The sequence below is a fragment of the Hippocampus guttulatus genome, chromosome 16, assembly GCF_054856545.1.
Source record: "Hippocampus guttulatus isolate MCC_2025c chromosome 16, RoL_Hgut_1.0, whole genome shotgun sequence".
NCBI classification, from domain to species: Eukaryota; Metazoa; Chordata; class Actinopteri; order Syngnathiformes; family Syngnathidae; genus Hippocampus; species Hippocampus guttulatus.
The window spans coordinates 434,698-457,334 of record NC_141276.1 but is presented as its reverse complement, the minus strand read 5'-3'; the positions used below and the strand labels follow the sequence as shown (position 1 = coordinate 457,334).

General features: G+C 56.5%; 1 protein-coding gene across 2 annotated transcripts in view; it reads left to right on the top strand.

Moving 5' to 3' along the window:
* The first annotated feature begins 3,882 nt into the window (after nt 1-3,882).
* Nucleotides 3,883-22,637, top strand: part of LOC147192250 (protein sidekick-2-like) — a 50,852-nt gene continuing 32,097 nt past the window's right edge. The window contains exon 1 of one of the 2 annotated variants that reach the window (XM_086133971.1): nt 3,883-5,608. In XM_086133971.1, the coding sequence (XP_085990097.1) occupies nt 5,434-5,608 (175 nt within the window). In that variant the 5' untranslated portion in view covers nt 3,883-5,433. The remainder of the gene's footprint in view (nt 5,609-22,637) is intronic. The other variant, XM_086133972.1, reaches the window with a different exon arrangement.

The window sequence follows — 22,637 nt, the reverse complement described above, 5'->3', positions numbered from 1 at the left end:
TTTGTCCTATCACGTTTTGATGCGGGGACACGACGAGCCTCAATCACCGAGCGACTTTCTTGCACGTGATCAACTGTCATCATTTCACCGCAGCAACTCTTACCTCCAGGGGAAACGAACAAACATTGAACGCCAGCCAATGAGATGGTTGCGTCCGTTCATTCATTGTCTTTCTGACCGCAGAAGGAGTGCGCTGAAGCGCCGCCCGCCAGCCAGGACGTCGGCGTCGTTTGGGCACCGTCGAGCAAAAGTGCGCCCTTGAAACCAAGGGCGACAAAGGACCTTCGACAGCCACGGGTATAACCCTTCAGGGCGGGAGAGTGTCGATGCGGAGCTTAAGATGAAGAGATAGAGACGCTTTTGTTCGGCAGCCTTTATTTAGCCGGAATAGCTGCGATGAGACGGGGCCGATTGCAAATGCCGCTCTTCCGGGAATAGCGCCACACACACACACACACACATCCTGCTTGCACCGCCACCGAGAGGCAAAATATGACATGAACGGCGATCTTCTATGGGGGGGGAGTTGTTGGCGTGCGGGGACCTCGCTTGTTCGCCGCGCATTCACGAGCAAATCAAGTGGACGTGGTCTCGGGCCTCGGCCTCGCAGATCCACGCGTGGATCCCAACTCACGGTGGCTCCTTGACGGCGGGCTGCCCGTTGGCTCCTCGGTCAGGCGTCGCTCCAACTGGGGGGGACGGGGGGGGGAGAAAAAAACAAACACCTTCAGCCGTGGCGGAGGGTCTCGCCTTGGCAGAGTTGGAGTGCACGCTCGTGCCACCCGGCACTCCGACAGACAAAAATGCCAAGTAAAGGGAGTATTTGTGGCCATCTCATCATTTGCAGTTCTGCCAGGACGGCAGACCGTCCATGAAAAACCAGGTTCGAAGCCGGCGCGTGACCGCCCTCCCGCCGTCCCGCCAATGAGGCTCGAAGGACGGCCGTGGACGAATAACTCACGCTGACGTTGGGCTCCGCCGGGTGGTCGGAAGCCAGCGGCAGTTCCGCGCCAGGCCAAAGCAGCGGGTGAAGAATTTGTAGCCGCAGTCTCCCCAACACAAGACGGAAGACGCGTTGACGCGGAGCCGGCAGCAGACGTCGCAGCAGCGGTCCGAGCGGAACCCGCGGTCGCGCCGCGCGTGGTCTCCCTCCTCCGGCTGCCGCGAGCCCACGGCGCCGCCGCTTCAACTCGGACGCCGGCAGAGGAGATACCGAACCGAGGAAATCCCTGTCTGGAAGAAGTCCTTCCGAGGAGCTCCGCAAACGCGCGTCGGACCCCCCGAGGCCTCGCCCCCGCTCCGCTTTGACGTCACGGGCCCGCCGCGTGACGGGTCTCGGGATCGGCTCAGAGTACGCCGAGTTGTTCCCCTCGGAAAGGCGCGACGAGCTCAAAAGTTCACGTCCGTTGCGTGACTCCACCAAAAATACGCAGCGAGACAAAGGCTCTTTCAAAAGCGTTGCGGTCGGCCATCGCTCAGCATTTCTTCTTTCAAATGCGAGAAGATGAGAACGAAGCGCTCCGGATGTGGAGAAGTCAAATCAAGTTGCGGTTTGGGTTGGGCGCAACCACGTCTCACTCCCCGCAGACGGTATGACCGGAGGAGCCCCCCCCGCGTCTCCTTTTGCTTCTCCTCGACCGCTGGAGCCGAAAGGCCCGCATTGAATCCTCTTGCTCCCGCGTGGCCGCGCTTCGGGCGTTTTCAAAACATTTTCCAGAGCTCTATTGGCTATCGGCGATGTGTCCAAGCGCTTGACGTGCGGCAGGAGCGGAAAGCTGCTCGCCGAGTGTCCCCCCCCCCTCAAAATGGTGCCCAACCCACTTGCGCACCGGCTCGGCCCATTGGAAACAAAGAGCCGATCGAGGATCGGCTCTCTCGGCACGTCGTGAGACTTTCTCCCCCTCCGATGGATTCTTCCAAAACCCCGTGACGACGGGAGACGGTGAACGCGGCGTTAAATAAGATAAGATAAGTAAGATAAGATATCCTTTATTTGTCCCCCACTGGGGAAATTTACAGATGCGGCCATAGATTTGTGGCGGCGTGTTCTTTGTTCGCTTCGCATCGCATTCTGTTGTGAACCTGACCCGAGTTGACCCCACCTTTCCGTCCGACACCTCGCCAAGGTCCCGTTATTGATTAGCCGTTGCTACGAGGTTGTGCGCATTCTTCTTGTCGTTTTTTTTTTCCGTTTGGCCACTCCATCTCATCACGGACGATGTCGTCCTTGAGAATTGCAATTCCACCTCAACTTGTTTCCCTGGAATGAAAAACTTCCTTCAGAAACAAAAAAAGGCGCCGAAACCAAGAGCGCATTTGCGCAGCCTTCCGGTGTCAGCGCGCCGTGACCGGCGTCTGCGTCTTGACGTACGGCGCCGTCAGAGGTCTTGAAAAGCGCCAAATACATGGCATGAAAGATACCGTCGTGATTCTGCTTGTGACCACCGGGTGGCACTGTAGGGCTCCCCCCGCAGCTGCACACCTGTTGGTCGTTATGTCATTATTAGTTGTATAAAAGGACTCGCACCCGAACACTCGGCGTCGGGTCATTGTTTGCTCTTGGCCACTGTCATGTCCTGTCAGGTTTGTTTGGCTCATGTTTCTGTTATTGAGGTTTTAGCTTCTGCCACGGTTTTGTTTGTTACTTTGGATTCGTTTTGTTCTTGGGACTTTGTTTTGGATTTACTTTTCTCTTTTCAGACAATTCATCAAGTGCAACCCGCTCCTCCCTCCCGCCTGCTCTTTGGGGTCCGCCACCACCTTGCATACGTGACGGCCAATCGAACGCCGCCGAAAGGGTTTTTGTTTTCCTTTTTTTTAAGGGGGAAGACCTGCCCGACTGCGGCTCGCTCGGCATCCGGTCCGTGCCCTCGCCCGTTCGTCAGAAGGACCGGCGCTCCGGCGAAGGAGGAGATGTTATACGTCACGGGAAACCGCCTCGCGTCACGTATCCCAATTGTGGAAAGCTCCGCATCCGCGGTGGCGACCGGGACGGCTGGGCTCGCCTTTGATGGATTGCGGGGCGCGCGATTGCTTCTTGCTTCTTGGCTCCGCATCGAATCAGGGTGGCCGGGTAAAAAGTCTGAGCGCGCGCCGCATGCGACCGAAGGACTGAAGTCGCCGCAGCCGCCGCCATTCCAAAGCCCTCCGTGTCCGCCTGACGTCACAATGACGCTAATTACGTTTTTTTTGGGGGGTGGGGGGCATAATCACTTCACCGGAGCTCTCCGTGATGAACTCGAGTGGCTCCTCCTAATGAAAATGACGTCTGGCTTTGTTAACCTTGTGCGGCTTTGCCACTCGGGTGTTAAATGGCGGCGGACGTGAGGCGCCTGCCAAAGACCAAAGATTTCGCTTTCTCTGGCCGCCGAGTGCGGGGCGGACGTGCTTGGCGGCTGACTTTCGTGCGGCCCGATGAAAATCAATAGGCCGCCTCGCGAGGACGACTGGCCCAGAAGCAAAGAAGACTGTCAAGCCGAAGCGCTCCCGACAACTGCGCCGAGCAAGTCGAGTCAACTCGATCCAACGGGCTCGCGTATGATTTGAAGTTCCGTTCGCTTTTGAAATCTTGCGCCCAGAGGGTCGCCCTGCCATCAAGAACAAACGGCAGGAGGTTCACTGAGATCCCCCCCCCCCCCCACACCCCTGAATGAGATTCCAGCATCTTTTCTGCCCCCCCCCCGCAGCAGCATCTTCCACAAAGGTGACTTCCACCGGGAAGGAATGCGCAAGTTGAGACCGGCGTGAAATCGTAAGAGAGGGCTGGCATTTCTATAAATACATCGATCTGCTTTTGATCCCACCTAATCTTGAGCGTCTTTTTTTTATAATGCCATCCTATTCCGTTTTGCGCAGGGGGGGGGGGGGGCGCGGGTGGGTTAATGACCTCAACATTTCCAAAGGCCGCCAAGTGGCAAACCAAGGAGGCAAAATGACTTGCGGTCGGTCGATCGCGGAAGATCAGATTAAAGTTGAACTCGGGAAAACGTCCAGAGTGACTGAAAAGAGATGGACGGATGCGATTCATTTGAGTCGTGGCGGCGTTCCGTTTGTGACCATCGGAGGGTTTCTCCGACATCGGACGTTTTTGTTTGTTGTCCTCCGGTCGCCGCTTGCTGCCAGCCGCTGACCGGCAATCCTGTGAAAACGATAAGAACGCAGCCAGGAAAACGCAAAGGAAGAACGCAAATGGCAACGAGAGGCGGACGGGATTTATTTTGGGACTTTGTCACCCTCGGGTGGGAATTAAGCAGCGTGAAAAGCCAACAAGTCAAAATAGGCCGCTCATCTTGCGGATGTGTGCGTTTGCTTTGGTTGTTGTTTGTCAACGCCTCGTTCGCGCACCCGTTTCCTATCGGCGCTTGTCCTCAAAAGGTTGCGGTCGGGCCTCGGCCCAGCCCGGCCGAGTCGGCCCGACGGCCCGGCCACTCAAACGAAGCTAAAACCGAAACGACGAGGCCGTCGTGCTCGCCTCGCTCCGGCATTTTTTTTCCAAGTGCAAGCTTTCCTTCCTTCGCCCTCTTGGCGGATTCTGACGGGCTCCTTTTGAATTCGGCTGCTTTCTGACGCTTTGGCGGTTCCGGCCATTACTCCCGTAGCATCTCTGCAAATACAGCGGAGCTTTCGCCGCTGCGCGCAATCATTGTTTGATCATCGAAGGCTTTAAAAATGTTTGCAAAGAGTCTCCGTTTTTTTTTTCCCTCTCTCCTCGTATTCCAAACTCAACCGCGACAGTCCGTGTCAGAGGAAGGAGGATTAATACCCGCGTCTTCCGCTTGGGGGCAGTAGCGGCTGTCCTATGCGACCGTCATGAAACGCACCTGGCTCCAGCCCATCCGAGTGCACGATGACGTATTGTCGGCCCAGAGAAATGGAAGGAAACTCGTCGATCTTCACCTCAAGTTGGAAGCGGACACTTACGAGCACAATCGAACGACTACGTTTCAGTTCACGTGATGGCGACTCCCGCGTCGCCCCGCCTTCAGCAGCCAAGTTTGAACGTTACAAGACGTCACAGAAAGTACGACGAGCGGGATGGCGCAGATCCGGTCTTCAAGTGAAACGTTGTCAAATGCGGGCCGTTTGAATTGAACGCGAGGAGGATGTTTTTGCGGGCGGCGGCGACTTGCGCTGGCGTCGGGTGGATGTCCGTGTTGATTGTACCTCTCGGAACCGCATTTGTGCCGCCCGTCACGATACGTCGCACCTGGCTCTGAAATTACCTTGAGCGCGGACGCGTGCGCGTGCGCCTGCGCGCGCAAGCCGGTTCCGTCTCCCTCATCGCCAGTCTGACGCACACAACGCGAGCAACAGCGGCGGCTGCGACGGCGACGGCGCAGCGGCATCAAGCGACAGAAACAGAAGCACCAACCGGGACGCTTGTCTCTCTCTCTCTCTCTCTCCCCGGCGAGCGCGTGCGTGCCCCGGAGCAACATGTTTCCCGAGTGGGGACGCGGAAGCGAGCGCGCCGGGGGCTGGACGGCGGCGGCGGCGGCGGCAGTGGAGTCGCGGCGGCGTCGGACCATGGCGGCGTCTGGACGGGTCAGGAAGGTGCGGATCTCCTGTTGGATTCTGCTCTCGGCGATGTGCTCCTGCGCCCGGGCTCAAGGTAAAATCTGCCATTTTTTTCTTTTTCGTTTTGCTTTTTTAAAATGAAAGTGCTTCGCCGGATACAATGAAGTTTGGAATGCCGCTCGTGCCAGGCAAGACTGCACCGAATTGCTCGCACAGCTGCCCGATGTAATGAGCTGCGATTGAATGCAAAAAGGGCACAAATCCCAAAGAGCTTTCGAAAGACGAGTGCGCCGCATCACTCCCTGAGGTCTCCCTAATATTTCGCCCCTCCCGCGTCACCAACCAGATGAGCCAAAACCAACGCCGCTCTCGCTATTAAATGTCGTTGAGCCCCGAATTTGAGGGGAGCTGGACCAAATGAAGCGGCCACTGAGCGCGCTCATTCATCGGTGGAAGAAGATTTCCCCCCCCCCTTCCTAAAATCAAATTCACAGCCTGTTTTACAATGCCGACATTCGATTCCTTGATCGCTTCAAAGAATGTTTTGCTTTTTTGCTCACGTGAGATGTATAAAGGCCACAAAGCCGTTTCTCAGCGAGAAAGCTCAATAAAGCGTCGCTCCGATGGTAGATGCGGCCTCGCTTTCTGCCCAGAGGCCACCTTAATGGCCTCGCGCAAGCGGCCGGAATATTGCGCGCGTACAACTGCGGGCGAGCGAAGCGGGGGCTATTATTTGAAAACGATATTGGCTTTTGCCCGACGAGCAATCTCGAAGCAAGGCGCCGCGGAATCAACGACGACGTTACGCACGGGCAGTGGATGGGAATGTGCGAGACCAACCGCGAGAGGTCATGAAATGGCCTTTGGGGCAGCACGCGAGAAGAGAAGAAGCGCCCCGTATTCCAAATAGAATCGGGAGTTTGCGGCACCGAAGCGCCGGCGCCTGTTCTACGCGATGCCTTGAACGGGAAGGGCAATTGTGCCAGACCTACGAGACGGCCGCGCATTTCTTTTATGAGCCGGCCGCGGCATATATTAGTCCGTTCGGACAAGAGCTGGCTTGTCTGTGCCCTCCCCTGGTTTTCTTTGCCGCCGCTAAAAGCAGCATAATCCCTTTGCTTGTTTGTCTTTGAGCAGGTCGCACGGCTCCAAAGCGCTCCCAACCTTCTCCGAAAGGAGTCTCGGGCGTCTCTTTTATATTCAGGGCACAGTTCCTCTCGCCGTTATTACCATCCTTTCCTCCTCCCCCCCTTTTTTTATTTTCAAAGGTAACACGCCAGTGAGGAACTGTTGCGTGCCTCTGAGCTACTTGACAGGGTTTTGCCTTCTTCCCCATAAAACGCATCGGTTTCGCATCCTTTCGGTTGGCTCGCATGCCCCCCCCCCCCCCTTTGCCGTTCGGCTCTCCGTCTGGTCCTTCCCGGCAGAAGGATTCCCTCCGTGCTCACGCTGTCACGACTTCCGCCGAGAGACCTTCACTATTCCGCTTCAGTCGCAAAGATCTTATCTGCTTCAGAGGTGCGCAGATCTCTTCCTCGGTCGGGGGCGATGCAAAATGGCGACGCGTCGAGTCAGCGAGACCTCCTTCCTTGGGAGCGGGGATGGCAAAAATGAGGCACCCCAGGGGCGGCGCGCTCCCCCCCCCCAAGAGCCTGAGGTGGCACGCGCTCGTTTTCCTGCAGCTTGCGGCCGTGTCTGCCGCCATGTTTGTCTTGTCTTAAGCGCCTCGCGGCGGGCCATTGTGAGACTCCTCAAGTCCCCCTCCCTCGTCCACGTGCCGGCGATGAGACGTGAGGGCAGGCGGGTGGGTCGCCTGACTCGTTGTGGGAAACGCAGAATAACTTGATCACTCCATCATCCGTCACGGGTCTGGGTTGGCGACCGAGTTCCATCCGTACGCGGGCGGCCTCACCAGAATTTGGGACCGACATACGCGACGCGGTCGCCGAGTCCTCATTTGAGGAGATATTTGGGTGAAAAACACTCGCAGGCCATAAATGTTTTCCCTTCGGGACGAAGGGCCGTGACCATCTCCGTCCATAGCCGCGATTGTTGACACGAGGACGGCGAAGCGGCGTCGCTCACCCGAACAGCAGCGCTGATGCAATTCAAGTTGCCTTTGGCTTTGAAAGCTGCCTCACGTGAAGTTGACTACACTGAGCAGTCCGGTGGGTTCCTGACGAGCTCTGCAAGTGTGTTTTCTAGTTGGAGTTCAGTTCTTGCCCTTTTGCTGCATTCCTCCATGATGGTTGCTAGCATAAAACGGGACCGTCACAACTCGTGCCAGTGACTCAGTCGGCCGTCGGAGTATTGGGCCTTTTTCTCCGAACGTAAAACATATCCGGCGTATGCCCGCTTGTATGCTTGTTGTCGCGTGCCGTCTGCCGCTCCACGTGTTCAAATATCCGGCGTAACACCGCGGCTATCGATGCTTTTCAGAATTAAGCTCGCAGAAGACAAAGTTGTGCGTTTCCCTCGAAATACACACAGAACCGTCTTAGTTTGATGTTTGCTTTGACGGTAAACTTCAACTGGGAGTGGCAACAAAGCCCCTTTTGGAGAATTCTTCGTCATCCGCTTTGAGTTGAGTTCGCTACCGCCATACCATGCTTGTATGTTGAATTTTTGCTCACGGGGCAAAAAAATCTCTCCTCGAACCTCCAATCATCCCTTTGCCAAGCGGCGAGTGCGCGCGCGCATGTTCGGCGGCGCTTATGTTCCCGTCTATTGAGCTTTAATCTCGATAGCCGCATCGACGTGCTGCCAAGCGGCTGCCGCCATCATTTTCTGGACCGGCGTTATTATGCCGCCTGACGGCTGTCGGCCATTTCCAAATCTGTAAATCTTATGATAATCCACCGTGCTTACACACCAAAAAAGCTTTTGTTTAAAACACTCGCAATCCGCCCGTGATTAAAACTGCCCCCCTCTAATGCAGGCAGCGGATCATCATTCTTGTACACGATGACGCACGCCGACGGGCTGGCGAACGCACCCGCGGCCAGATGGGGGAGGGGGGAGGGGGGGGGGGTGGATCAATGGGTGCAAAAATTATACCGCTCCATCAAGAGAAATGGAATCCAGTTTGAATGGAATGAGAGGCACCCCCCCCCCCCCCCCGTTCCAACAAAGACTGATGACAAACGCGCCCACGCCCGCAGGAACCCGAGCCCGAGTCATAGAACGCGCTTGCACGCCTACAAATAGACCACCCCAGCCTGATTTCAGACATGACGCTGGAGCTTCCAGACTTGCTGGCAACTCGCCGTTCTATAATGTACCGCGGTTACACCGCCTCACGATGTTGCTGTACGGTAGCCATTGATGACTGCGGGCAAACGCCACCGATCTCTTGATGATGGCTTACGGCGGTGTGGCAGATTTATCCACATTTGGAGTTGAATGGGATTTCTCATCATTGCATGTCACCGCTACAGAGCGCCAAAAGTCACAAATGAATGAATGAAAAGAAAGGGGGCGGGGGGGGTGGCTGGAATGCATCCGAAAAGGAAGCGGTGCTCCCGACTTGTTTAAGGGTGACAAATGATTGCCATCCCCCTAATTGCGGAGGAACAATACGGCCGCTGCGCCGTCAACACTTCTTAGCCTTTGGGAGGCCCTTTAATTGGCTTAGCCGAGCAGCAAAACTCTCGACGTAGTTCATCGTGGAAATGTCATCAAATGAAGTGCAAGCGGGGGCTTTTGGCATTCGCCCTTTGCCCAACAATGGCCTGACGGGTTCTGATAATGGCGGCGGCTCGTACCGAGCGTCTGTCATTCTGCCACATTAGGGATGCCGACTGCTGAATTTGTTGCTCACCGCGGAGGGGTTTGCTCGCGCCGCCTTATTATTTGCTTGTCACTTGGCACGGCTCAAAGCCCGCCGAGGAAAAAGCAAACATTGCGCGAGCGGCGCTCTGTGGCTACGCTCGATCCCGCTACCGACGTGCCTCGAGGCACAGAACGAATGCGGACCTTCCGACGGTAGTTCCTTGTCACCCTTTCCGATAAAATGGCCGCCTGCTACGGTCGACAATACAGTCGGAGCGTTTATAGAAAACGTGAACATGGAATTTAGGATAAAAGAAGAGGTTCGACTGTAAAATCGCCGTCCACCGCTTCGTTTGTTTCTGCATGAGTGTATAATCGAGACTTGTGGTGGCCAAGGCGGGCAAACCAGCATTAGCGACCCCGCGAAGCCTTCAATCGGGATGCGCAAACGCTCTCATTCTTAGCGCTCGACGTTTGTAGCAAGTGCAAACATCTCCAGGGCTATTTCTTCCCTTATTAACTCACTCACTGCCATTGACAAGCATTCTCGTTCATGGGGAGGGGGCGTTTCCATTCATTTCAAAATGCAGAATATGATTTGAGACGGGGAGGGGGGGGGGTCAGCATGGGGTTTCAGCTCCCATATCAAGGCCTATCGCTCTCAAACCAAATAAGTTTGTAACTCTCCCGCGATCAGGAACAAAAGTCTCAGAGAAGCAGTGACAGAGAGAGGAAATTACCTCCAACATTGTGGAGAAGGGACTGGGGGGCACGATGCAAACCGTCTCCGCTCATTTGATTTGTCTAATAACATCTCGACAAGGGGGTAAAGACGTTGCGCTGCCTCATCAATGCGTCACTCGAAAAAGCACTCTGAAAACGGTGTCATTACTCTCATCCTAGGAGAGGAGGAATTGTTTTCCAAGGCAGCGTTTTTGGACCGTGCGTCTGTCTGCAAAACCCCCTCGGGCTGTTCCATGCAAACATTTAGACAACGCAAAGACAACTTGAGCAAAAAAGAACCTGAAGGAATATTCCGACGGTCATTGTGAGCAGGTAGAGGGGAGGGCGGCGGCGGCGGCGGCAAAAAGGAGAGTGATGAACAGTAGCCTGAATCCTAAATTCTTTGGGGATCCGACGGTAGCTAGGAAACAGCTGACACTCAAACGGGGGGATCAACGGGATTAGTGCACCCATATTGAGCACAAACACGGACTGGCGGCCTCCCTCCGCTCCACTTGGCCCACCGCCACACTTAACCCTTGAAACGGACACTTTTGGTGAAAATACAAAGCGAAATGCTCTTGCCGGACCTGACGATCGACAACCCACACATTTGACCCGTTCCAATCGCGCCCCCCCTCCTCCCCCACTCAAAGCGTTTCTATCGGGGCCCAAATATGAAACCCCCGATATTCAAATGGCTCACGCCGGATGGTCCGGGCCCCCCCATGTTTCTGCATTTCAACAAATCCGAGTTCAGCAAGCATGACAAAAGGGATTCCATTTGACCTGAGCGGGTACACGGCCTTCCGCTGGCGTGCTCCGCCTGTTCAAGGCAATCGGCCGGGGTTTTACATGCTCTGAAGGACATGTCGAAAACGCCACGAGTCGCATTTCGAGAGGAGAAACGAGCGGAAGGCCATTCAAACGCACAAGGCAGGCAGAAATAAATGCAAGGCGAAAGACAAAACCCCCAACAATACACCAAACATTGCAACAGAGTGAGGGGGATTTAAATGTCAGTGGCAATCGGCGCCGCCGTGGGTGATCCGAGTGAGATTTGCTGTCACTGGCCGTCCAGACGCAGCCTGTTCAATTCTGCGGGGGGCTGCCATGTCCCGAGTACGGCCGCCTCTGTCCTCTCTCGTCTTGGTGAAACTAAACTAACACGAGTCTTCGCTTCCCCCCGTTGGCGTGTATGTGTGTGTGTGCGTATCTGCTCCGGGAGGGCCTCTGACAATGGTTCAGTCCCACACGCCGCCACCCCGCCCCCACCGCGGCCGCTGGCTCCCTCCGCCGGAGAGGAGGCGGACATGTGAAGGCACTCTGGACTGACACGATGTCTCCCCCCTCCCGCCCCCCGTGAGAGAGGCCAGCCCGATCAGATTTCTGTCACATCCATATGATGGCTTTACCCTGATTTATGATGCTTGACTTTGGAGCACGACGGCGACGTGACCGTCACCGTAGCTGGAAGCTCAAAGTTCACTCGGTGGAAGTTCAAAGTCCGAAGCGATGCATGTTGTAAAGTGGACGCCGCATTTCTTTTCCGCATTAGCGAGGAATAGCCACGAGAACGGCAGCCGCGCACGCGTGTGCGCACGTGCGCGGCACTGCTGACATGCAATGGCAAAAGCCGGCGGTGTTTAAAAGCTTTAATCACACCGCTGCTCCGAGCCTCGACGTGGCAGTGCACTCTGCATCATTGAAGGCTTGTTTTATTAATGTTGTCCAGAGTGAAGTACGCTGGGATGGCGGGGTTGCTGTGGGGTGTGGCGGTGACGGCGATGCATTGTGCTCTTGATTTAAAGTGGTGGTGGGGGGGGGGGGGAGAAACAATGGCCATGAAAAAAAGATGCAAAGCCTCGTGTGACGCAGCCCGCATGCTTTATTTCAGCAGGCGCTGAGGCCAAAGCGATGTGGGGATGCAAAGTGGATGCTCGGAGCGGAAAACATGCGGGAGCTCTCGACGATTGGCAGCAAAGGCGTCGGCTTTAGCAGAACGCTCGCAACATTCCAAACACGCTCCAGAAGCGGGATTGGAATCTTGGCAAACGGCAGTTGCTTCACCTTGTTGTGAAAAGTCAGGACAGTGGAACGTGAGAATCTATTGGGGGGGAAAAAAAAAAAAAAACCTTCCGGAAGGATTTGTTCGGATTTTGAATGGGACTGAACGCTGAAATAGGCACGCATTTCAGATTTGTTAAAACTGTTTAACCGGACCGAAACTCGAGGCACAGTCTTTATCCTTGACCGCTTTTGAGTTCAAATGGGCGTTTTAACAAATCCGACAAAGAAAATCACAAAATCGTCAGATCTGAGCCCCGCCCCCGTCGCATAAGCGCTCCAGCGCGAATTCTTCCTGGCGTTCGTCCTAACCGGCGAATCGAAGTGGCGAGTTGCATCTTATGTACGTGCGATGAGTAATCGCGCTCATTAGCGACCCGCGTTCACGCCGCGCGGCCAACCGGATGACGGGAGGTGTTAGGAGGCAGGATATTGCGGCCGGCCGGGGGACGAAAAGGGACTCGCTGGCATTTTCACATGTCAAATTTATTGCGCGCGTTCCCGTGGGGAAAGCGCGCGGGGGGGGGGGGCTCGAGGCCTTCTTTTCTTTGCGCGATGTGGCCAAATGAGGATGCGCGTGCAGTCGATCATCAGAGGCCATTGTTGTTTGACACCAGCCACCTTTGGCTGTGATTGCCTGCGGTGGTAATTGGGGAGATGAGAGGAGGCGGATTGCCCCAGCCTCCCCGCATAAAAATCGAATCAAATCAAAACGCCGTCGCCAATGTCGCAGAGGGCTAACGAGTATGAATTCATGCATCAAAATTCAAATCGGGGGGGGGGGGGCTGTCGTTGCAGTTGGCCGCTGATGAGGGAGAGCGCAAATGGTGGTCCCCGGAGATGGAACGCGTCGCACCGTCGGACACAACAACGTCTCGCCCCCGGGGCCACTCTCACACACGCGCGCACACAAACGCAAACACGCGGTCTCCCAAAATAGCCTCCACCATTTACGTTGCCGATTTACACGGGTGGCAAAAGTCCTCGCACTCGGCACTTAAGTAGACGCGGAGATCATGATAGAAAAGTAACCCTTTTTCATGTCTGACAAACTACAATCGCAATGGCCGAGTGATCGGCCAATGAATGACAAAAATATACGTGGAATAGAATCTCACCAAACTCGAAAGTGTGACCTCGCTAAAAGGACAACCCGTCAGAAAAATGTGTGAGAGGTAAACAGGAATACGCCAACGCGCTCCTCCGCTTCCCTCGGCGCTCGCCGATTTTAATTGATTCATTGAAGTTGTTTATTTGATTGGTTGCGGCTCAACGATCCAAGATGTTGTTTGTCAGGCGGTTGAGTTTGGGTGTCACACTTCTCCCCCCCCCCCCCCAGGCCCGCTTGGGTATTTTTCCTTCCCCCCGACTTATTTATTCAAATTTGAATCGCGGGCAGCAGCATTGGATCAAAGATTTGCGCGAGGCTTTTAATGAGTGACGCGCAGACGCACGTAACCTTGGCGAGCGTTCCCCGCCGAGGGTCCGTGACGGACGCAGCGGCGCCAACCTTGAGCCGGGCGCCGGCGGGGCGTTTAAGGGCGCTGAGAAAAACGGCCGGCGCGTCTGACCGAACCGGATTAGGCGGTGCCTAACCCATCAAAGTGAGCTCATTAGCGGGCCCAACAACCTTGAGAGCTGAAGACGGCAGCGGCAATAGCGGCGGGACTAAATCATCACTCTTTTCTTGGAATCCTTTTGTTTCTTCCGTGAAATGATGACTCCGCCCACTCAATTGCCTTTGGAGGGGATCTTTTTTGCACTGTGTTTTCACCAACGAAAACAAAGCTCCCAGTGACACGCTTTGGTGAAGCTTCAATTAACTCATTCAGTACCAGCCAATTCTAGACCAAGTATGAAAAGACGTTTGAAAACGTCTTTGGGAGTGAATGAGTTAAGGACGGAACATTGCGGCCCAAATCCCCAAAAAGCCCAACCGGTGACCGTGGCCGGAATTCTTGGTGCCGGCAACGCGCCGTCTCCCGGCTGCGTTTCTCGCTCTATCCATGAGCGTCACGCAGCAGTAATTTGCCGGGACTTGCGGGGGGGACGCGGGGAGGCGTTCCCGTCGTCCACATGGGTGACCTTAAATCTTCCGAGCTAACCTTTTGAAAGCTCTCGGATCCTCACGGCCGGATGGATGATTGATTGTCTTCGGTCTAATGGGATTAAGAGGCGGCGGCGGCCTTGAGCCGGACGCCGCGGCAGGAGCGGCGCGACTGGACCCGGCGTGGCCGATGGGAATCGTTGGCGTGACTTGAAGCTGCGTGAGAGTGAGAAAGTGAGCTGGGTTTACAAGTCAAAGCGGGATGAAAAAAAAAATGGAAAAGAAGAAAGCCAGAGAGAGAGCTGCGGGTCCGTTGCTCGCTCCGTCCCTAATTAGCTGGATGAGAAAAGGAGGGAGCGCATGAGATCCCCAAGTGAAAAGCTTGTTAGCGTAAGAGATGCGATCTGGCGGCTATTGCTTTTGGCCGCTCGCTCCGTGTGTCACGACGCCAGATGAAAGTGGCGCAGAAATTAGAGCCAAGGTGCGGGGGGGGGGGGGGGCTTTCGCCCTCTTATCACCTGGGACACAGTCCGTCGAAAATGCCGCTTGGCTTGGCTGGCTTTCTTCTCGGAATTATTTCGGGATCAAAGGGTAGTGCTGGTTTGCTTTAATGCGAGAGGATTTTATTTGATTTATTTTGGGGTGGGGGGGGGGTTGTGAGTCAACTTCTCTCGCGTTCCTTCAGAGTCATGAGTCATGGGAACTACGCTGGGATTCCACAGTCTGACATTTGGCTTGAACGCATCGATGGCCTTTCGCAAGACCACACGCCGCATTCTAAATGAGGCAATATCAGCGGAAGGTGCCTTCGAGACTTGCCCGCCTTCGCCCCCAAACGCCGAGACTTTTTCTCTGTACGCAGGAGGCCGGATGCCTCTCGGTCGATGCTCCACCATGTTTTCAGCGGCCCGAAGCGGACCGCGTACGTGCAAACGGCACAGCATGGGAGCTCGCTGCCAGGCTTTTGGAGGAGCACGCTCGCCAACGTCGTTCGCTTTGCAAGTGGAACCAATCTATCGATGTTTCGCTCTGGACAAAGTGGACTCCGCAGCCTCCAATAAGGCGTGATGAAAATGACCTCCTCGTCTGTCCGGCGGCTCTTGTGCGACGAAGCGCCATCGAAGACGAAATCCAACTGAGCGCAGATCCCGACCCGGAACCTTCTGACCGCGAAGCCGACGCGCCAGCCGGCGAGTCGCCGCGCCGCTCGCGATGACAAAACGCCAGCAGCCGATGTCGGTAAGACGCCGTCCGATTTGGTCTCTCGGCAAACGACGGGCTCTTGACGGCGTCGATCGAAACGACAGTCGCCAGGATGACCGGCGTGCGATATTTGGATCTGCGGCGTACGAATCGGCGGGCTCGCGGGAGTATGACGGCACAATGGGGATTTGCGGCGCGCTTCGCAAATCCTCCCGACGGAGCAACATGTCACCGCGACCTGGCCGTCTGCCTTCTCCTTTCAAGGAGACGACGGGTTGAGGGGTTGCTCTCGTTACCCGGGCAACGGTTGGAGGCTTGAGATTTGTATTCCTCTTTTTGCTCCGTCCCTCCCTCCCTCCCGCCGCGCACGCAGATTTTCAAGATGGCCCGACTCGGTAATGCCGTTTCGGCGTTGGGCGGCGGCGACGTACGGATGCGGCAGGTGTCACGGCGACGAGCCCGCACCTCCCCCCGCCCCGGAGAGCCGCCGGATGCCGCCCGGGGTTGCCTCCGCCTCCCTTCCCTAACACTTTCTCTGGCCGGCCAGTTTCCGCCTGCCGAGGTGAGAGAGGGGCTCCGTCTTTGGTCGGGGCGAGCGTGATTGGCAGGTCTTAATCAGCAGGGTGCCCTCACTCGCTCCTGCCGCTGAGCTTCGGGCTCGCTCCTGCCCTCTCCGATCCCTGCCGGAGAGACCCGAGGAGCAAAGCGCAATTGCCGCGGTCTTACCGAGACTTACTGCGAAATCGTGTCACCGCCACCGCTTGAGAGATCAGTGCCAAGCGTCGCCGGAAGCAACGGCGTTGAGTTGCGAAGATGAGAAGATGAGAAGATGGGCTTCATCATCAAACATGAAGGGAATCATTGCTTTGTCCCCGGCACTGAGTGACTCATTCCCTTTTGGACTGTTGTAAGTAGGGCGTTTTTTTTTTGTTTTTTTTTGCGGGTGGGGGGGACATGGCGTTCTTATCACCTTCCTTTGAGTACTTTGGATTCAGAACACATGATTCCCACCGGACCATGGCAAAAGTTTGATGAGATGATTGGTAAATATTCCCCCCTGGACTTATTTACTCTGCTAGCTCATTGGCAGCAGCCAGTTCACAGCTGAGACTGTATGTGGACAAATACAAACAGCGGTGTGACTTGCTGGTCAACATCAGCGCCGGAGCAAACAAGAGCAGGAAACAATGATGCAGCGCAGGTTAGCAGACCGAAGCCGGCGGGGCGACGGCCGCCTCTTTAGCCCTTTTTTCGCTCCGAGGGCAGCTTGCCGAGCGGCAGCCGTCCGTCCGCATGCCGGCAGCCCCTAAGCCAAAGCCGGCCAACGCCTTTCACGCTTTGAAAGCAACGGCTCGCCCCCCCCCCCCCCCCCCCCCTCACTCAAACTCATGCCGGACTCTTTTGCGGGCCTCCCGTTTTCATGATGGTGAGCCAGCGGCGCCGCACGACCTTTCTGCCTACCTCTTAATCGCCGCGCGAGTCATCCCGGCGCTGTCGCTCTGGATATGTCCCCGGAACTAAGCCGCACTTGAAAGAGCGCGCTAGACGACCGTTACGGACGTCGAGTCGGAGCCGCCGACTTTGCCTCCTTTCTCGCGCCGCCGCTTTGAGGCCGCGATTCCTTTTCAACACCGAGCCATGTCCTTTGCAACATAGGAAGGAGCGCGCCGGGCCGCGCCGGCCTCGTGTTCGATGAGGTCTGCACGCGCGGAACAAAGTACGCGCGGCCCGGGAATCGGCAAGTGCAAATAATTCCCTGGTGTGGAAAGGCCGCAATTAACTGGGGGACGTCAGCCTCTGAAAGACGCAATTGAGTTCACGGCGAAAGCCGCGTCTGTAATCCGGCCGACGGAGCGCCGTCAGTCAGAATTGCTCGCGTGCGCCCTCTGCGCAAGCCCGCCCCCGCCCCCGTACTTGTTTGCATCCGGGCCTCCGCTGAACTTTGTGGACACGAATGCTCTGGCAGCTCTTTGCATGCTCAACGAGGCGTCGCGCGCGCCGCCAGAGATGCCGGACATCTGTTGGCTGCGGTCGGCGCGGAAACGGGCCGGTTGCGCCTCGTCAAACGCCCGCGTGACGACACGACATCGCGGCCGGGAGCCGCGACCGCCCGCTGCGACGGCAATCTCGCCGGTATCCGCTTGCGGCGGAGGAAGTGCAGGCCGCAGCGATCGCTTTTCATTGCCCCAACCGAGCTTGGGCTCTGCTCCCGGGGAAGCGGGGTTGCAAAAAGTCAAGGAGAAAACAAGATTAAGCGGGACGCCCGCTGACCGCGTGGATGATTTGAAAGGAGGAGAATTAATCCCTGGATCAAAGTTAACGCCACATCATCCGTTTATTTCAAAACGCTTCAATCTCCTCCTTCCGCTCGTCCTCCACTTTTCAGGAGATGCGGTCCAATGGGATGAGGAGGCACCGACCCCCCCCCCCCCCTCCGCGGCCTCGTCCCAGTCGGGCCGTCACGCCGCCGCCGGCGACGCTTCTCCTTTGACTCGCGACAAGCGCGAAATGCCGCTCGACGGCACCGTCGACGCCCTTCCGTCGGGCCGGACCCGAGCGGCGGGCTCCCTTTGTCTCTCGCCCCCTGGATTTGCTGCAGCGGAGGTGGGGTGGGGGGACGCCGTGGACTTGTGAGGAGATTACAGCGACGGAAGTAGATGGGCAACAATGTAGGGATTACAGGCGGGATTTGTGTGAGGAACACACGACGTCCTCTCGCATCCCGTTATCAGATTGGCCGCGATGGAGAGACGGCGCCGGCCGCCACCGGGACGGCGGGAAAGGGGGCCGCGCGCCCGCTTTGGATTCATTTCCACGCCTCTCGGCCGCGAGTGACAAATGCGCCTCGCGACTCGCAGAGGCGAGCGACGTTGCCTCAAGAGCTCACGCCTTGGCTCTAAAAGCAAGTAAAAGAAGCGTTTAGAAAGGCCATTTCCATGACTAGAATTGCCGTGGAGCTCCATCCGCAATTTGCCGTAATGAAGTCACAGCGACGTAGCATTGCCCGGCCATTTTACCGCGGGGCTTTCCCCGCGCCGTTTATCCTCATCGCAACATTGATTTGTTCATTTGCGGCACGCCGCCACGTGTGCGGCCGGAGGCGATTTTGATAGGAAACCGGTCACCGTTTAAAATTCCTAATTAGCATACCGGCGTCAAAAGAAAAATAGCCGAGCGTTATCTTTAAAAAGTACGGGAACAATTTGAACTTCGGTGACGGATTTGCCCGCGTCATGCTAATTTGGCCTCAAGGTGGACTCGGGTTGGGCTCCGAGGTCTGCACTCTCGGGTCACTTGGTGGCGCCCGAGCCGGAAATGGGAGCGCGAACGCGAGTCGGCACGCCCCCCTGGCCCGGAGTCACCGAGCAACCCTAATGAGGACGGGCGCCGCAGAAAAGGGACGGACGGATAAAAGCGCGTCGAGTCGCTCTCCTATAAATAGCCGGCACTTAGTGGCGGTAAACAGCCAAACGCGGCGATCCCCCGGCCGCGGCGGGCGAGCCATTAGAGACCTTTTGATCACCGCCCTCCCGAGATGTCGGTCAGGTAAACCGTGCCGCACCCCCGCCGCTCTGTCGCACGGATAAAGGTCAGCGGCCGGTGGCGTCGTCTCCTCTTTTGGCGCTCCCCGGGAAGGCCGCGCACGGCGGAAGAAAAGTTCAAGAAAGTCCCTCGGCGGCCTCACGCCGAGCCGTGCCCGCGTTCACCCCGGGGTGGCGTGTTACCGAGTCTCCAAACAAGCGCCAAGCCAAGGGGGGGCGGGCCATGTTTGTACAAGAAGAATGCGCCTTCCACGAACCCCTGCGAGCACACCAGCAAAGTTAGAACTATCTGAAATATTGGGATGAAAAACATGTTTCGGCCCCTCGAAAACGTGCACTCCCAGAAGCGATTGACCGACCAAGTGACTGAACTTAACTGACCGAGTTCTCCATTTCGCCATCGATCTGCGTTCCACCCCTCGCCGACGTGCTGTGGCTTGTGACCAAAAGAGCGAGATCCCGAAATGGGTTTCCTCCGCAGGGTGTCTCCCTGACAGTTGACTCATTCAGTACCGGCCAATTCTAGACCAAGTCTGAAAAGACGTTTAAAAACGTCTTTGGGAGTGAATGAGTTAAGGTGAGAAGCTCAGAGTCGAGCCGCTTCGAGAGGAGCCAGATGAGGTGGCTCGGCCATCTGAGAATGTCAAATCTCGAGAATGGTTGGATGGACGGATGGATGGACGGGATGGCGTTCTATTGCAGTGATGGCAAGGTGTGCCTAATTATGTGTCCGGGTGAATGTCAGATTCGAGTGAGCTGATTCGGATCTTTCACTTCGTTGAGCCGCGACGACAGGACGACGCGGCGGGGGGGGGGGGGGGGGGGTTCCGCCGCGCCGCACCGCGCCGCGCCGCGCCGTGTGTCACCGCACCGCGTGTCACCGTAAATGGCGGCTCACGCTGATCATAATTCCTCTGTTGCTTACGCTTGATGCGTGCCAAGCATTTCATTGAGAGGGGATGCATGCACGGGGGGGTGGGGGGGGGGGGCGAAGGCGAAACATGCGGCAAGACTTCTTGGCAACTGGCTTTCAAGTGTGAATGCACTTTTTCATGTTTTTATTTATATTTTCCTGGCTTGGCTCTTTGAAAAGCCTTCAAGTGGTGACTCGTTCAATCCATTGAAAATGTTGTTCTAAATCAATGTCAGTGTTGAATGTATTCATTCGTGTACAAGGGAATTAAAATAAATGAGTGGAGTGAACAGTTGATGATGGAATATTTTCCAATTTTAGCCATGTAGCATGCATAGCTTTGTGGAGGGAGGGGGGGCTGCATTTTTGGGGTGGAAAGACACCAAACATGACAACCTGCGGCGGATTAGAGGAACGTCGGTGAGAAGATCTCGATCACCTCGATGGAGGAGGGCTTGCTCACACGTCGAAATGAGATAAGGAGCCACGTGTGCGTGCGTTCTATTGTTCTGCGGGTTTAGCCGGTGATTAAGAAGATGCTGTGAATCACGGCGGCAAAGTCAGCCGGCGGCCCCCGCTTGCGCTCCGCCGCTCGGTCGGCCCGCCTGATCCCCATTCTGTCCTTTCATGTTTTGCAGCCAGCCTGGGGGACTTGAGGCTCCTCTCGTCTTCCGTGCCGGGGCCCAACCTTGACAAAGAACACCGTCGTTTGCTTCATCCCAACACCAAAGGGCGTTTTAATGAGCTTTTGCGCGTTTCTCTTCCCGCCTCCTCCTCGTTCGGCTTCCGTGCGCGTGCGTGCGATTGGAACACGGGCACTTAGGCCAAAGCCGGCGGACCGCTATCGATCGCCGAAACCCGGCCCGAAAGGCCTGGAGAAGAAGGAGGCTTTGGCCGCCGTCTCCTGTGGTTCACTAATGAAAGGGAGGCGAAGCTCGGCTGCTCGCTTTGATCCGAGCGGGATTCAAACGGCGCCGCTTACGGCAGACGAAAGATCCGGGCTGTCTGTTTCTCCGTCTGATATCGTGATGGGAAAGAGTTCTGCTCTCGGAGCCCGCGACCGGGTCCCTTCGCAGCGATTCTCCTTCACCGCTTCTTCAAATAGTGTCTCGCTCCTTCGGTCGCTCTGGAGAGGATTTTTGGACCTTTTCTCTCTGCTTGACCAAGGATAAAATATACCGTACGTAGACCCAAGTGTACCCTCACCGTCTGGAACCTTGCGGGAAACGGTCACCTCGAAAGCCACCCGCACCATCCTTGCGGCGAGTGCGCGCTTTTGTTTCCGGCCTCCCGATGAACTCAAACGTCATTGTTTTTCGATCCCATTAGCCGTAGTATCGGCCGGCTTCCCTCAGCCGTCGTCGATTTAACGTTCCGCCCGTTAAGACTTGAGCGGAAGCTTATCCGGCAGGCTTTTCGGCGGCCTGTCGCAGCTCCGCCGTTGTTCACGAAAAGCCGTCTCCCCGCTCGCTTCCCGCGCCCGCCGGGAGTCTGCGGGCGCCGTCAAAGCCGGACAAGCGTGCGGAGGCAAAAGCAAGGGCGGGAGCGCAAGGGTCGGCCGGATGGGATGGAAGGCAAGGGAAGGGCGAGCGCTCGCTTTGGGAGTGAAAGACAAAAACCGTTCCTTCTTCTTTTCTTCTGTTCGCCGAAACTGATTTGATCCGTTTGCCAAAGTTGACACGCACCTTCCACCGTCCGACGGATTGAAAGGGCTCGCCTGGCGGCTCCCGGCTCTTCTAAATATTTGCAAGGCGCTCTGGATTCCATTAGTGGCCGGCGACGCTCGATGCTCGGTGGCGACGCCGCGGCCGCCCGCCGCTCTTCACGCCGAACGAATCCTCGGCGGTACTGCGGCTCTCGCTTCCCAGCGCGTCCTCTCATTGCACGCGCGGGCAGCCGCCCGCCAGTAATTACCGTCCGTTTTTGGCGGGGGCTGGGGGGTCGGGGCCAGGATAAAGCCCCTCCTTGCCATCGGAATTAGGAACTTCATTGATCTTCAAAGAAGGCCTCGTTCCTCGACCGCCGTTTCTCACTTGTCGCCGTCGAAAGACTGCACGCAGGACAGAAATTCCCGAAGCTCTTTTGGATCTTTATCAACTTTGAATGTGCGTGACTCCTCCTTTTGCAATGATCCATCGGGTAGGACCAAAGTGGGGGCGGGAGGCAGCATTGCAATTATTTTTTGAAACGGTTGCCATTTGAGAAGTCAAAACTCAGCTCCTCCTCCAATAGGAAAGGCTCCGTCGGCCCACCGCCCTCAACATAGCGAGGAGGTCGAGGATTTCCACGAGAACGTCCAACCTTGGGTTGCGCTCAGCTGCTCCCTTTGGAGTGGGACCCTGGCAATGAATGGCTCTGGAATCACAAGCGGTGCCCGCCACTCCTCGCGCGGCCGAGCGCCACGCGAGCAGTGCGCAGTGGAAGTCCGTCCTCCAAACTCGCAGTCTCATGAATATTCTAGAGGGAAAAACAAAGGCTATTTCATGCAGCGTAGTGGGACCCCAACACACACACACAGCCCTCCCATGGCCCCTCTAAAAGCCTTCATGACTTTTTAATCGGTGGCTGGGGGTTTTCCGGCCGGCGGTTGCAGAGCGGACCCCGCTGCCAGAGCGCGGCACCGCGGGGGGAATCAAACTCGCCGCGCTCAAATCTGCGGCCTGTCAAAGCGGTCAGGCATGGAGGCACCCGATGGCTGGCATCAAAAGCTGAGGCGGGAAAAAAAGACTTGGCAGAGGAAGATAGTAGTTTGCCACAGAGGAGAGTGAATGATGGCAGCCGGCCCCTGCGGAGGGTGGGGGGTTGGGGGGGGGGGTCGATGTTTGTAAAAGGAAAACGAAACGAATTGAGAAGAATG